We start from the raw sequence: 16,730 nt of genomic DNA, 5'->3' as shown, positions 1-16,730 counted from the left end.
AGACAGCCAGCAGGGTTTCCTGTGGGGACTGAGGTCTGTACCCAGCCCCATTTCATGCACCTCAGGAGACATTAGGAGGACGTTAGGATTCATACCTTGGGCCACCCAGGCGGGGTGAGTCTGTCCTCTCCAGGGCATGGATAAAGGAGAGTTTCTGGTGGGTGTAGGAGGGGGATTGGGGCATGGCGGGGGAGTGGTGGGGCTGATGGGCTGGGGAGCGGTAGGAGGGCTCGGAGGCCCTTCCTCCCTGCATGCTGCTGTCAGTGTGCAAGGAGCTGGAGGAAGTCCTGGGGGCACGTACCAGAGAGGAGCCACCAGAGGAGCGCAGCACGGGGGTCCGTGGCCCGTAGCTCACCACCCCCATCAGGTTGTCCCTGGAGCCTCCATAGGCCGGGGGTGTGGGGCCTTTGGAGCTCGGGCCCCGGGGCCCGTCTGGGTAGCAGGCGCTAGGAGGCAGGCCGTACCCTCCAGGGCTGTCAAACATGCCTGAGTCCTGAGCCTGATTATAGGCCTGAGCCTGAGAGTGTCCCCCATGGTGCAGCAGCAGCTTCTCCTTCTCCTCCATCTCCTTACGCTCCTGGATGGATGCCATGATGGTTTTGGAGAGGTTGTCGTAGCGCACCGGGGACGGGTCCCGGTCCCGGGGGGACTGCCTGCTCATGCTCATCCCTATCCCCCTGGAGCCCAACATGGGGTTGAAGCTAGGGGGGACCTGCTGCCTCTGGCTCTGCAGTTCAGGCCCCCGCACATGGCACATTTTGGTTGGCAGGTAGGGTGTGTGGAAGCCCATAAAGGGCATACCGGGGTGGGCCATGCACTCTGCCTCTGTGGCTGGGGAAATGCTGGGGTTGAGCAGGCTGTCGTAGGAGAGGCTGCCGTTACGGTTGGACAGTGTGTTGGGGGAGAAGACGCTCTTGTAGGGGGTGGAGGTGGCGGTCTCGGGCTGCAGGGTAGGCAGCTGGCCCTTGTCCCTGCGCTGGTGGGCCTGCTTCAGGCTGAGGGAGCGGGAGTTGATGAGGTAGGAGTCCAACTGCAGTGGGGAGGACTGGAAGGTACGGTGGAGAGGGGCATTGTGGTAGTCAGGCAGGTCCAGGTTGGGCTCTGAGCGGTAGTCAACGTGGCAACGGCCCTCCTCCAAGATGGCTGACGCCTTATGGTGGTCATCTGGCATTACAATCTGACAAGACAAAACAACACAGAAGTAGTGAGAAATATGACTGGATTATTATTTTGACTAGCCATATTATAATAAAAAGGGTTTTATTAAATTTCACATTCGCAACTGTGCAGGAATACAGTAAAACACTGGGAAAGCCTGTTTGCGATTACTATCAAATTCAGTCATTTAGTCTGACCTTCTCCCCTGCCGCTTTGTAGTGGACTTTAGGGATGGTGCCGAACGAGGGCCGGTACTTGTACATGGCCGGGGTTGAGGGGTGGGTCTTGCCAGTTAGGGAACTATCTGGAAGGGGAGGACAGAGAGGACAATGTTACTGTGTGAGAGAGAGCCAAACAGTCATCAGATCCCAGCACAACAATCAGCCTGTTGTCTGTTCAAATGATGTAAGCATCCAAATTTATGGTGTTAGAATTGATAGTGTTGTCATCAGAGCCTTTCACGGCTCATTATGCTGTGAAACTCTTTCCCTCAGTTCAAGCTAGGATCTTGGAAAGGCAAACAGGAAAGAATAGACATTCAGCAACTAACAATATACAGACAAAAATCATTAGAAATCATCCTTGCATTGAAATCCTTGCTTTTATTTTTTAGCACAACAGGCAGTTGATATGTCCCACCAATGTTTTCAGGTATATCTTATGGCTCTGGCAGTGATTTTGTCATTGCAAATAATGCAGTAACATAAAACACCACCAGGTGGCAGTAGAGCTACAGTGGGGGGGAAAAAAGAAACAGGAAGGTCCATACAATGAAACATGACATTCACTGAGTGTACAAAATCCTAATATTGGGTTGCTGAATGGCACGCATACACAGTCCATTTCTCAATGCTTAAAAATCCTTCTTTAACCCGTCGCCTCCCCTTCATCTACACTGATTGAGGTGGATTTAACAAGTGACATAAATAAGGAGATCATAGCTTTCACTTGGATTCACCTGGTCAGTCTATGTCATGGAAAGAGCAGGTGTTCCTAATGTTTTTGACACTCAGTGCTGATGTAGCCTTATACATACCATTGCGGTGCATGGGGAAAAAATAATGCTCTGCAACTATATTCGGTTTATCTTACTAGACGTGTTCAAATAAAATAAAATAAAATGTTACTTGTCACATGCGCTGAATACAACCTTGCTGTGAAATGCTTACTTACAAGCCCTTAACCAACATTGCAGTTCAAGAAATAGAGTTAAGAAAATATTTTCTAAATAAAATAAAGTAAAAAATAAAATAAATAAATAAAAAGATAATAAAAAGCGAGTAGCAGCACTGTAAAAACAAAGGGGGGGGGCACTGCTTGCCGTGCGGTAGCAGAGAGAAAAGTCTATGACTTGGGTGACTGGAGTCTTTGACCATTTTTGGGCTTTCTTCTGACACCGCCTAGTATATAGGTCCTGGATGGCAGGATGCTTGGCCCCAGTGATGTATTGGGCCGTACGCACTACCCTCTGTAGCGTCTTACGGTCAGATACTGAGCAGTTGCCATAACAGGCGGTGATGCAACCGGTCAGGATGTTCTCGATGGTGCAGCTGTAGAACCTTTTGAGGATCTGGGGACCCATGCCAAATCTTTTCAGTCTTCTGAGGGGGAAAAGGTGTTGTCATGCCCTCTTCACGACTGTCTTGGTGTACTTGGACCATGATTAGGTGTGGACACCAAGGAACTTGAAACTCACAACCTTCTCCACTACAGCCCCATCGATGTGAATGGGGGCCTGTTCGGCCCGCCTTTTCCTGTAGTCCACAATCATCTCCTTTGTCTTTATCACATTGAGGGAGAGGTTGTTGTTCCTAAAGCTAACACTGTGGTGTCCCATCTCCTTTTTTATTTAACCTTTATTTAACCTTTATTTAACCTTTATTTAACTAGTCAAGTCGGTTAAGAACAAATCCTTATACAATGGTAACAGAAGCAAGAGGCAAAACTGTCAAACCTTTCCTATAGCCCACTCTCAATAGCTTGTTCACTTAAAAGGTTGATTTAGCACAAAAAAGGCAGTCATTCATATGGACAGGGTCCTTCAGATAAATATTCATATTCTTTTCACCTTCTTCTACAGCAGAATTCCACCTAGAATACAGTAACATAGAGAGGGAGTGATTCATGCTGTAATTATCTCCTCACATTCCCCTGAACACATCTCCCCCCCCCCTTCCCACCACACTCACAGTCTGGAGCAGATTCACTGAACCAGGCCCGCTCACGACAAATTACACCTCATTTCTCCTCACTGATGAAGAGTCCTGCCACACTGGAGTTCATTCATCAAGCCCAACTATCTATATAAGTCATGACTCTAGCACTCAAATGAGATGGAGCACTTTTAAGGGGCCAGAGAGAGCAGTTTGGTTCAAAACACCAGAGAGAGAAAGGAAAGAAGGGGAAAGAAAGAGGGCGAGAGAGAGGGGGATAGACAGCGGGAGAGAGAGAGAGAACGAGAGAGAAAGATAGATACACACAGAAAAAGAGAGAGATGAATGTGATGATTTTGCATAGAGTGCTCATTACGTGCTACTTGCCTTTGCTGGATGTCAGCTGGCTCTTCAGCTGGTTGTAGCGGTCTGCTTTGGGGGCAGCGGGGGCTGGGTGTCTAGGCCTTTATCATCCAAGGCCAGGCCATCCAGACTGATCTTGGACTGGAGAGGGGGGAGGACGAAGGGACGAGGGGTTTAATGTGGTCTTGAAAGTCAACAGCAGGTGGAGGAACAGAATGGGGAATAGGTCTAGGGATAGGACTGGGGACAGGGTAGGGTACAGGACATGGAATAAGGCTAGGAATTAAGTAAAGGCACTGACTAGGAATAGTTCAGTTGAAGAGGACTGGAAAGATGACTAGGGGAAAGTTGGAGAATAGGACTGGGAATAAAACTGTGGATAGAACAGGGCTAAGACTAGACAACGAAGACTGTTGTGTCTACTGAATGTACTGAATCTTACTTTAGACCGGAGGATACTGGTGTGGATCCCGTTGTCGCTGACCTTGATGCTGATCCGTCTGTCAGAGATGTCTGGTCTGATGAAGGGGGGCTGGATGGAGACAGGGGGCTTCTTCCTGGGGTCCACACCTGTGTACCTGTATAGAGGAGAGGAGAGACAAGAGTTGACTTATCATATGAGAGTTATGTGACAATGACAGAATATGGCAAGACAGCACAAACAGATCTGGGACTCAGGCTATACGGGGGTATTGGGGTTGGCTTCGATGGCTGATAACGATTAGAACAAAACTGTTTTATCCCCACCTGGGTATCGTCTCTCTGCGGCTATCTACTCTGTTCATTTTAGCAGTGTAATATCTCCCAAAAGGTATTTTTAATCTGGCTGCTGAATATGCGAATATGCGAAAGTGTGTTTGTGCTGTGCTTGATTTCCCCTTCACTGTTGTTCTACAAAGTGATTCAATTCTCCAAGCCATCTGCCTTCCCCCAGGGGTAGCTGGCTTCATCCAGGCAGAACAGGACACACCACACACATACACACACATACCCACACATACACACACATACACACACATACCCACACATACGCATACGTACAAAAGCACGTACAAGCGTCTCACTTTGGACATTGTCGCAGTTCTGTCTCAGCTGTCCACTCAGAATGATTACAGCAGAATTGGTACCGTAGCATCCCCCTGGTCGACTTTTTAATGGTCAGTCTGTCCAGCTCCCACCACCACCCACACCCCCTTCACGTAGGAATCCATGTCCTCCTTACCTGGGCACCAAGGGAGCACACAGGACATACTTGATGTTGCCACAGCAACCCTGCGTGAAGGGATTTACTCCTCCGCGGAACTTGCCCGTCACCTGAGGAACAGAATGCGTTGTTAGAGTGGGAGGAAGAGGAGACCCAAAGCCAGAACACACACACACACACACACACACACACACACACACACACACACCTAGAACTAGCTAGCGGATTTGAGTTGGCAAGTGAAGATGCAATGCTGATATTTTGTCCTGTACGATACATGATATAATGTACTGTATGTGAGTGTGTGTCCGTGTCCCCGTAAGTTGCTCTTGGGCAGGCCCCGTCTCACCTGTTCGTTAGTGGTGCGACCTCTGGCGACAAGGACCATATGGAAGCCTGTCAGGCCCATGACTGGAATGAAGAAGAGCCCTGCTATACACATCACCACCAGACTGGGCACACACAGTCAAGGCATGCACAACATTTTCTGGACCCATTTTAGCAGCTGCAAACCAACCAGCACTGCCAACAATGATCGTATGGCTGCCATCAATGACCGTATGGCTGCAACTGAGCCATTCAGACAACCCTTTTAGAGGAACAGGCATTTCTGTACACAACAATCAAACATTTTCATACTTCACCAGCAGGGATGTGGTTCATCTGTCAAACCATACAAAATGAGGGGTTCCAGTCTAGTGGTCTATCTTAATGCTTAGACACACTTTTCCACCAGGCCCTTCAGAACAGAACACAAAAGGCACTAGTTTTGTTATGGGTGAAATAAGACCCGGCTGGCGGCAGTGTGGAAGGATACGTGATGGTAGTATGCAGCGTGCCCAGCCCCTCCATGTGGTGCAGCACGAACAGTAGGCCGAAGGAGAACACGCCGACCATGTGGATGCTTAGCGACAGCAGGAACAGGAAGAAGTAACGGTAGTTCCTGCGTCCGATGCAGTTGTTCACCCAGGGGCAGTGGTGGTCAAAGTCCTGGGGAGGGACAGAGAGATGGATGGGTGTTAGACGATGGTCATAGGGCAGAGTGGAGATGAGCAAGATCAGACTCTATACTACATGATGAAGCTCTTCGGTGCATTCAAACACTCAACAGAGATGGTTCGATCAATTCCATAACCTCTGATTGCAAGTCAGATTTCTGAGGTCAGTCAGGGATTATTTTTATGAATATCTAATTCAGCTGTCTTTGATGTCGTTTTTGGTTGCAGTTGAGTATCTACTGAAGAACACTGCATCGTTGGAAGTTGTTTGGCTGACATATAGTAGGCTACCTCACAACCTTCAGTTCAAAGTCAGATTTGACCTCTTTCATGGAGTGTTAGACTGTACATGAAAGAGCGAGGCAGAGCCACATCAGTAGGTTACTGGGGGAAGCGACACAGCTGGAGAATGCGACTTCAAATGGGAAAAAAAAGTTATGAAACCAATATTCTATATTACCGAATACTGCTTGGATATGGTGTAAAACATGATGGAAATCCAATAATGAATAATATTGTTCACAGACAGTTGATTTAAAGGTCTTATCTGTGAAAAAATACCAGTCAGTTGAAGTGGACACAAATAGCAACAAGGCTAACACCACATTGTACTGTGAACAGCTGATTACTGGGCGTTTGAGTGCGTGTGGCTTACCTCCACGCAGTTGTCACACACGCTGCAGTGGGAGCAGCGGGGCGGTCTGTAGAAGTGACAGGTGGCACACCACTTCATCCGGACCTGAATTCCCTTGATCTCCACATTCTTGTAGAGAGGCGCCCGGAAATCATCGTCCTTGTCCTCGTCCTCCTCCGCTGTGCCGCAGGGTGAGAACACACACATCATTAGCAGGAAAGTACACACACACTCACTCACTCACTCACTCACTCACTCACTCACTCACTCACTCACTCACTCACTCACTCACTCACTCACTCACTCACTCACTCACTCACTCACTCACTCACTCACTCACTCACTCACTCACTCACACACACACACACACACACACACACACACACACACACACACACACACACACACACACACACACACACACACACACACACACACACACACACACACACACACACACACACACACACACACACACACACAAATCTGATTTATATGATTCCATTTGACAGGGGCAACAGGAGGTAGACTTAAATAAGCTAGCTCCCATGGTTAGCTGTCTGTACAAATGTACATTTTTTAGACACAATGCACTCTGTAGCCCACACATTTGGCATTTAAACAAGGTAGTGAACAGTAATGTTTAAAGCCCAGGAGGCTGGCATTCAGAGAATGACTCAAAATCCCATTCCAGCCACACCGTTGGTCATTGCACCGCTGCGGTCGTTCGGAAAAAGTACATTTCCACAGGTTTAGTGGATCTTTGCACAACTAGCCACTTTAGGCTTAGTGAAATATTTATATTTCTATGCGGAGTCTATTGCTCCAGAGAGAAATGGAACGTAACACGTGATGTCTTTCAGTTCATCAAAGAGCCCATTCAACCTGAAGGAGGATCATCACGGGGCCCCATCTAAATACACATATTACACCCCCACCCCCCCGGTCAATACCTGGAGGGAGACGAGAAAGAACAAATACACTCTGAACACGCACACACATCCTACTGGGAGACATATCTGTTGTTCTGAGTCTTAGATTTAAAAAGGTAACGGACTGAGAAACTGAATGAAAACATCTCCCCTGCAGCCTGCTCTTTCAAAAGAATCCTCAGCAGACATATTAATGAGAGGCTTTATCATCCAACAAACAATAGAAGGCTTTATATTTAAAGGCCTTATATTACAGAATAACATCAGCCTTTATATTTGAACTTGGTAGCCACATTCACTGTACCGGTCAAATGTTTGGACACACCAACTCATTCAAGGGTTTTTCTTTGTTTGAACTATTTTCTACATTGTAGACATTTAAGTCATTTAGCAGACGCTCTTATCCAGAGCGACTTACAAATTGGTGCATTCACCTTATGACATCCAGTGGAACAGTAGTGCATCTAAATCTTTTAAGGGGGGTGAGAGGGATTACTTTATCCTATCCTAGGTATTCCTTAAAGAGGTGGGGTTTCAGGTGTCTCCGGAAGGTGGTGATTGACTCCGCTGTCCTGGCGTCGTGAGGGAGTTTGTTCCACCATTGGGGGCCAGAGCAGCGAACAGTTTTGACTGGGCTGAGCGGGAACTGTACTTCCTCAGTGGTAGGGAGGCGAGCAGGCCAGAGGTGGATGAACGCAGTGCCCTTGTTTGGGTGTAGGGCCTGATCAGAGCCTGGAGGTACTGAGGTGCCGTTCCCCTCACAGCTCCGTAGGCAAGCACCATGGTCTTGTAGCGGATGCGAGCTTCAACTGGAAGCCAGTGGAGAGAGCGGAGGAGCGGGGTGACGTGAGAGAACTTGGGAAGGTTGAACACCAGACGGGCTGCGGCGTTCTGGATGAGTTGTAGGGTTTAATGGCACAGGCAGGGAGCCCAGCCAACAGCGAGTTGCAGTAATCCAGACGGGAGATGACAAGTGCCTGGATTAGGACCTGCGCCGCTTCCTGTGTGAGGCAGGGTCGTACTCTGCGGATGTTGTAGAGCATGAACCTACAGGAACGGGCCACCGCCTTGATGTTAGTTGAGAACGACAGGGTGTTGTCCAGGATCACGCCAAGGTTCTTAGCGCTCTGGGAGGAGGACACAGTGGAGTTGTCAACCGTGATGGCGAGATCATGGAACGGGCAGTCCTTCCCCGGGAGGAAGAGCAGCTCCGTCTTGCCGAGGTTCAGCTTGAGGTGGTGATCCGTCATCCACACTGATATGTCTGCCAGACATGCAGAGATGCGATTCGCCACCTGGTCATCAGAAGGGGGAAAGGAGAAGATTAATTGTGTGTCGTCTGCATAGCAATGATAGGAGAGACCATGTGAGGTTATGACAGAGCCAAGTGACTTGGTGTATAGCGAGAATAGGAGAGGGCCTAGAACAGAGCCCTGGGGGACACCAGTGGTGAGAGCACGTGGTGAGGAGACGGATTCTCGCCACGCCACCTGGTAGGAGCGACCTGTCAGGTAGGACGCAATCCAAGCGTGGGCCGCGCCGGAGATGCCCAACTCGGAGAGGGTGGAGAGGAGGATCTGATGGTTCACAGTATCGAAGGCAGCCGATAGGTCTAGAAGGATGAGAGCAGAGGAGAGAGAGTTAGCTTTAGCAGTGCGGAGCGCCTCCGTGATACAGAGAAGAGCAGTCTCAGTTGAATGACTGAACCACACATGCGTAGATCATCTGTTCACTTACTCTGCGTCTCACAAAGACACAACGGTTGGAACCAAAAATCTCCAATTTGGACTCATCAGATCAAAGGACAGATTTCCACCGGTCTAATGTCCATTGCTCATGTTTCTTGGCCCAAGCAAGTCACTTCTTCTTATTGGTGTCCTTTAGTAGTGGTTTCTTTGCAGAAATTCGAACATGAAGGCCTGATTCACGCACGTCTCCTCTGAACAGTTGATGTTGAGTGTCTGTTACTTGAACTCTGTGAAGCATTTATTTGGGCTGCAATTTCTGAGGTGCAGTTAACTCTAATGAACTTATCCCCATGCAGTAGAGGTAACGCTGGGTATTCCTTTCCTGTGGCGGTCCTCATGGGAGCCAGTTTCATCATAGCACTTGATGTTTTTTGCGGCTGCACTTAGTAGTACTTACAAAGTAGTTGAAATGTTCCGGATTGACTGACCTTCATGTCTTGAAGTAATGATGGACTGTCGTTTCTCTTTGCTTATTTGAGCGGTCCTTGACACAATATGCATTGGTCTTTCACCAAATAGGGCTATCTTCTGTATACCACCCTTACCTTGTCACAACACAACTGATTGGCTCAAACGCAGTAAGAAGGAATGAAATTCCACAAATGAACTTTTAACAAGACACACCTGTTAATTGAAATGCATTCCAGGTGACTACCATGAAGCTGGTTGAGAGAATGCCAAGAGTGTGCAAAGCTGTCATCAAGGCAAGGGCGGCTACTTTGAACAATGTCAAATATAAAATATATGTAGATTTGTTGAACACTTTTTTGGTTACTACATGATTCCATATGTGTTATTTCATAGTGTTGATGTCTTCCATATTAATCTACAATGTAGAGAATAATACAAATAAAGAAAAGCCCAGGAATGAGTAGGTGTGTCCAAACTTTGGACGGGTACTGTATGTCATACATGATTCACACCAATTACAGAGAAGGTCACAACACTCCTAGAAGCAGGGATTTAACTGCAGTTTGTGGAGGCAGAAGTTGTACGATTATCCATGTGGCCACAGGCATCTCACTATAGTGGGCATACGTTTCTCTCTGTAACACTCGGCCTCTCTCTATAAAACCACTGCTGCTCTCCCCTCGATCTCCATAGCAACCACAGTGAGGAGAGACCAGAAGGACACTGTCATTTCAGGGACATAAACAGTGACCTGGCTGTGCCATATGAGCCCTAGTAATTGTTACCTGTTTATGGGGGGGAAGATCATTTCTTAAAGACACGTGCTTATCATTTTACCAGCACGTTACTACCATCAGGTGTAAATGGACCGCATTCAACGATCATTACTAAACATAGGGGCCGGGCTGTCCACCAGGAGAATGCATTGGGGACATATGATGTGCCACAGCGCAGATTATACAGTGGACGACACACACACACACACACACACACACACACACACACACACACACACACACACACACACACACACACACACACACACACACAGCCTCGACCAGGGCTTGGTCGCTCAGTCACAGGCCTGTATGTAATGCACAGCCTGGTGCAGAGAGGGCACAGTTATTTTCTCCAAAAGGTTGTCTTTTTGAGCTAATGGGTACTGAGGAAACAGAGATGAGAGAGCGAGAGAGAGCGAGAGAAAGAGAGAGAGAAAGAGAAAGAGACCCATTTATCTCATACAGACCAATACTGTCAGTGGTAAGGGGCACTGACCTCTGGGGAAGACTCCAGGGTCCATGAAGGTAGCCATGCTGAAGTTGGCCAGCACAAAGAGGAAGACGACGCCATTGTAGAGAGGCACACCGGGGGAGATCGCTTTGGTCAACCAGGGGCACCTGCAGAGGAGAGAGAGAGAGGACAGCCGTTAGGATCCTCCACTCATAGTTCATTCATTATTGATGTACCAAACATGTATGCACACTTGGATGCGCACGCACGCACGCAACACAGACACACACACACGCACGCACGCACACAGACACACACGCACGCACACACGCACGCACGCACAGACACACACACACGCACGCACGCACACAGACACACACACACGCACGCACGCACACAGACACACACACACACGCACGCACGTACACACACACACACACACACATGCATTGTCGAATACCGATACATACTGATAGAGGCATGTAATCAGCCTTTGAAATTAGGGATGGAGGGAGGGGATGCAAATAGGTGACTGCTGCACGCCCCTCCCCCATCCCATCACCTCAACCACACACACCACCTCACAGAGCCTCACCCACACACAGTCAGCAGTGCAAACAAGATTTTCAGCATCTTTAATCCTACGCAAATAGGAAAACAGCAAGCCTTGCAAAAAGGCGGACATGGTGTAAAGCTGGAATTGCTTCTTCGCCTCTCAAGATTCAGAAATAATAGCAATGGCATCATCAGCTATGCAGATCAGATCTCCTCTCAGCCTCAGATATGTCAATGAGAGATGATTACACATGAGGACAGGACTGTACTGGAGTCCAGAGCTGCGCTAAACTACAATGTCTAACATTTCCTGGAATTAGAGAGGAAGTTGCAGACAAATCGACTGGACAGGGAGACAGACAGACAGTTGGCAGAGGTAGTGTGTTGCTGTTGTGGATGGTACACACAACCTAACATGCTACCTCACTAAATAAGGCTCCAAGGTTTTCCAGAAATCCTGTTTGAAAGATTGCTGGAATCAGGAGGGAATTAACAGAAAATCTCTGAATCCCCAAACTGGGATTTATGGAAAACCTAGTCCAGGACTAAAACCGAATCACTTAGACATTTTGTGTGTCAAGCTTGACTTTATCCACAGGCTTATTCATCATCACGTACCGGGAAATATGCACAGATACCTGCAACAATGCTGCTTTCAAGAATAACAATTCCAATTTTTTAGCACTGCTCTCATATTCAATGGATATGTGGGCTGAAATGTCAAGACATTGTATTGACCCAGGAAAGGTCTCTATGCCTCATCGTTTCTGCAGGGTCTCCCTCTAGAGGCCCACCTGAGCCACAATGCAGAGCCGGTTAACTGTAGTCAGCCATAGACAGAAAGTAAGAAAGAATGACTGGGTTTTATGTGGCTGTAAATGAGTGAGTGGTGTTAGTGTACACAACATGAATAAATTAAATGTCTCCTGGGGGAGGCAGCGGTTTCGAGGAAGCGCCTCTTCGATCATGCCCGCTCGATCAGCGTTACTGCTTTACACACACAGTGCACACATACTGTATGTATACACACAAAACTTCTAACAACATGGGTTCAGTTGGGGGGTAACAGAACATAGATTGACTAAGTTCTACCAAATGAACTTGGGAGACATAGCCTGGGAGACGTTAGTTCAGCTTCAAATAAATGATCAGGGACAAGTAACACATTTCAGCAGCTGTTCCCCCACCAATAAAATCCCTGGACTACGAATGATGTGTTTTGCCCACAGTGATAAGAACAAGGAGAGAGCCAAACAAAGCACTTTTTCAGCTGAAAGAGCATTTTAAGAGCCCAGGAGCAGACCACACAATGGGCGGCAAATGTGATTCAGAGACATTTGTTAATTAAGTGGCAACAACGCCAATCACAAGTCTGTTTTACAGTAAACGTAGGCACAATGCTAAAAATAAAGTAACAAATTACACAAGTTGTCAAAAGTTTAAATGAAGTTTTCCCTGCTTTGGCGACTAAGTGAACCTATTTTACCGATAACAGGGAGTCCCACTGACACCAAGGTCTCTTTTGCTAGGGAGCCCTGCATCTTACAATTACACAACAAATTACACATAGGAAATACACCAGAAAGCAATACAAAGAGAATACAAAAATACTAAACACATTCATGAAAAACAATCCCATTCCTCAAAGAGGTCTTCAAATCAACACTGAACTGCCCGAAAGGCACCAATGCATCCAATTGTGGGGAACTCTGAAGATTGTTCCGTACATGGGTTGCAAAACCTGTCACCCATGATAAAACCAAGTGCACTATGGTAAACTGCATCCAAGGGCTTTAGTGAAGTGGCAGCTGCATTCATGTAGATGATGTTGCCATAGTCTAGTACCGAAAGCAGTGTTGGGGAAGCTACTCTGAAAATATAGTTTCAAAAGTGACCAATTACATCATACTAGAAGAAGTTAATAAGTTATCATTTTGTAAATTTGAAATGTCAGACAACAAATTGCTAGGTCAGATAACTATGTAGTCCTACTTGTACAGAATGTGTTCTTTAGCCTATTAAACACAAGAACTGTTTCAAGTGAACATTATGCAGGTCTGATGCTCGAAAAAGAATGGGAATGATTGCCTACTACATCCATATTTTATTTTTGCAAAAAAAAGTAGTGTTTAGTTCCAGTAGTTAGATACACCACTACATTGAAAAAAAAAACAAGTGAAAAGACTACCTAGATTATAATTTAGTTCAATTACCACCAAACTACTGCAAAATGTAGTTAAATTATTACTTGAACTACGTGTATTTCACTATTCCCCAACACTGACCGGAAGGAACGTGGACTAAATGATCTGCTTTCTACTATTTAGTGAATGGCATGACTTATTTCTATAGAAGCTCATTTTTATTCTCAACTTCTTAGTTAACTATTTAAAAGACAGCTTATCGTCTATCCAAATGCCCAGATCTTTGTAATCAGGGACATGATTAATGTGGGTACCATCCAAGGTACATATGTGTAAATCATTAGGCATTTACAGTCAACCTAGAGGTTTACTCTAATATGGTTAGATTAACTCTTATAGCATTAAATCATTAGTCAGGCTAGAGGCCCACTGCTGGTGCCAAAAGTGTTCTAATGTAATGAGTCTGGCTCTAGAACCTGCTCAGTGGGCACAGACGTAATTTCAACATCTATCTGTATATGAAGTGTACAAAAAATACGCAAGGGATGAACACCACATCACACATACACACACTCTAGATTCCATCTGCACATATTGGTTTAAATGTGGGAATTCTGACAGCAAGCCATTGCTACATCCAAAGAAAAGCCTGATTCCTCAGAGACCTGCCCATTGTGAGTGTTAATGTACCTCCCAAATCCCCTCTTAAGCCTCACCTTGCTCCAGGAGGGGAACAATGCCCCTATTGAGGTTTACCAAAGGACACAGTGACATCATCATAAACCTCACCCAGTATCAGTTTAGGGTCAATATAGATATTCACATTATAGAATCCCCCCTACCTCAGCTCAGGGACATAGATATCACATAATATAACCTCATTTCACTGGCAGACTCCAGTTGGTGTTTGTTAGTATCGTTCTTGCCTATTAAGATGGAGACTTTACAATTAGAAAATTCTGTCTACTGCAAACTGCAATGTCACCCAAAGCACAGAACAATCCCTGCTTTGACAGTCAGTTGATTATGCAGAATCTGAAAGAACATTTCCAAACAATCTAACTGAAATCTTTCTAACAGCAATAGAAAACCTGAAAGTGAAAAGTTCTGAGATCTTAGAGTAGTAATTAGCATAATTATTACACAAACAACACAAATTCTCATTTATTTATTCACTTTGATGGGTGTTGGCGTGATGCCTGATGTGATTAGTTTGTTGTATGGTAGTCTAGCTCTCTAATGTTCTGTTCAGGCACTACGATATAGATCGTATTTTAGCAAGACATCTATCCCCCACATCCCACAACCATTTGACTACAAAAATCTGGTCGTCAGTTCATTTCCATGCTTTAGATTTGAGCGGAAAGCTGCCGGGTTTTGAAGCTGCTCTTATCTGCTGGAGTGGTTCTGGGAGGGGGAAATGTATAAGCGCAACGTCTGAAAAAACATCAAAAGGCAACAGCGTGTCAACCTGCAGTGCTTTCTGCATCCTTTCACCTGAAATAGAAACAGAAACAGCCAGGTATGACTTGCTTCCTCATCGAAACCCAAACACTGAGGAGGAAATGTTAGACATCTTAACTACATGACTGGCTCTACTGTGACTAGATTTATAAGAAAACTATAATCAAATCACAAAAGAATCCTTTGAAAAATGTAAATCTAGCTACATCCCCTGCCCATTGTTAGTGAAGGCATTTGAGGGTGGCTCCACTCTTGTGTTGGGCAGAGAGAGAAGCGCTGGTGGGGTTATTGCAGGGCTCCCCTCTCCAGTTCACTAATTCATCATTTGCAGAGTATGCTGGTCCATTGAGGACACAGAGATGTCTGTCTGTCTGTGGGATTTTTGTGGGATTGTTCTCTCATTAATTAAAGTGTTAGTTAGGGTCGTCCCAGTGGGCTGCAGATGGACACCATGTGTTCCTCCAGACTGCCCACTGACCACTTATGTCCTGGGATGGCCAGGCTCAGGCCTCACCACCCTACAATGCCAACCCAGAGGGATAGCCCGGCTCAGGCCTCACCACCCTACAATGCCAACCCAGAGGGATAGCCCGGCTCAGGCCGAGCCACCCTATCAACCCACAGGGATAGCCCGGCTCAGGCCGAGCCACCCTATCAACCCACAGGGATAGCCCAGCTAAGGCATAGCCACCCTTCCAACCCACAGGGTTAGTGCCTGCTCTGAAAGTGCCAGTGCCATTCATCAATAACATTGATATAGACCAGGGCCATGTCCAGTGGGGATAAAACTACTGTATTTGAAACGGCGCGGTACGACCTGAGCGTGGGGTTGTTCAATTTCAAGGTCTGCAGCACAGCACTGATTTTCATATTTTAATCTTTCTCCTCTAATCAGGAACTGATTCAGACCTGAGCGATCAGATGATTGGACTGACTCTCAGGCCAATAAAAAAAAGACCCCTGTATACCCCGGCTACCATAACCTCCTGCAATCTCAATCCCAGCTCTTTCAAATCATCAAATCTCTCTTTTTCATCATCTTTTCATTTCTCGTCTCCACCAACAGATCTTTCCCATCCAGAGAGAGGGAGAGAGAGTCAGAGACAGAGACAGAGAGAGGGAGAGAGAGTCAGAGACAGAGACAGAGAGAGGGAGAGAGAGTCAGAGACAGAGACAGAGAGAGGGAGAGAGAGTCAGAGACAGAGACAGAGAGAGGGAGAGAGAGTCAGAGACAGAGACAGAAGAGGGAGAGAGAGTCAGAGACAGAGATCATTCACCTTATTGAAGTATTTTGTTTTACTTGTAATCAAACTCCCACTAACTCTTAGTGCTTAGATAACTGAAGTTTGTATTGGCCGCATTAACTGTGGCCCCCTGAGAGCTCGACTCTGCGTCTATAATGGATGCACACTTCTGAGACACACCAGTCTGGGCTCACACACTTCATTAGCATTCCCCACCTACACCAGCGGCTTGGCTGTCAATGGAGACAGCATAGATGTTAAAACAGCCTTTAATATAAATGGGTGACAACGGGTCAGACAAGAAGCAATTTTGCTGATGGGGAGGCGAGGAGATGAGGCCAGGAGCGGAGTTTGTTTACTTGTAAGTTAGCTAGATATTTGAAGCTCATTATTATGCTTGAAATGGCTTTCAGATGAATATAAATGAATGGAAACGGAGCCATTTGAGATCCTCTGGCCGATTAAACTTCCACTTCAGCCATGTAATACTAA

At 46.5% G+C, this 16,730-nt stretch overlaps 1 protein-coding gene across 1 annotated transcript in view; it reads right to left on the bottom strand.

Annotated features, from left to right (window-relative positions):
• The window catches only part of zdhhc8b (zinc finger DHHC-type palmitoyltransferase 8b), an 89,767-nt gene that overhangs the window by 9,902 nt on the left and 63,135 nt on the right, over positions 1–16,730 (bottom strand). Inside the window, 10 exon segments of the mRNA XM_029638139.2 lie at positions 96–1,177; positions 1,356–1,462; positions 3,699–3,743; positions 3,746–3,815; positions 4,117–4,252; positions 4,897–4,988; positions 5,228–5,330; positions 5,696–5,868; positions 6,532–6,689; positions 10,877–10,998. Coding sequence (XP_029493999.2) covers positions 96–1,177; positions 1,356–1,462; positions 3,699–3,743; positions 3,746–3,815; positions 4,117–4,252; positions 4,897–4,988; positions 5,228–5,330; positions 5,696–5,868; positions 6,532–6,689; positions 10,877–10,998 — 2,088 coding nt within the window.

This window comes from Oncorhynchus nerka, linkage group LG27, assembly GCF_034236695.1.
Source record: "Oncorhynchus nerka isolate Pitt River linkage group LG27, Oner_Uvic_2.0, whole genome shotgun sequence".
NCBI lineage: Eukaryota > Metazoa > Chordata > Actinopteri > Salmoniformes > Salmonidae > Oncorhynchus > Oncorhynchus nerka.
Note: the sequence above shows the minus strand (reverse complement) of the source record. Positions and strands in the feature narration are given on the sequence as shown.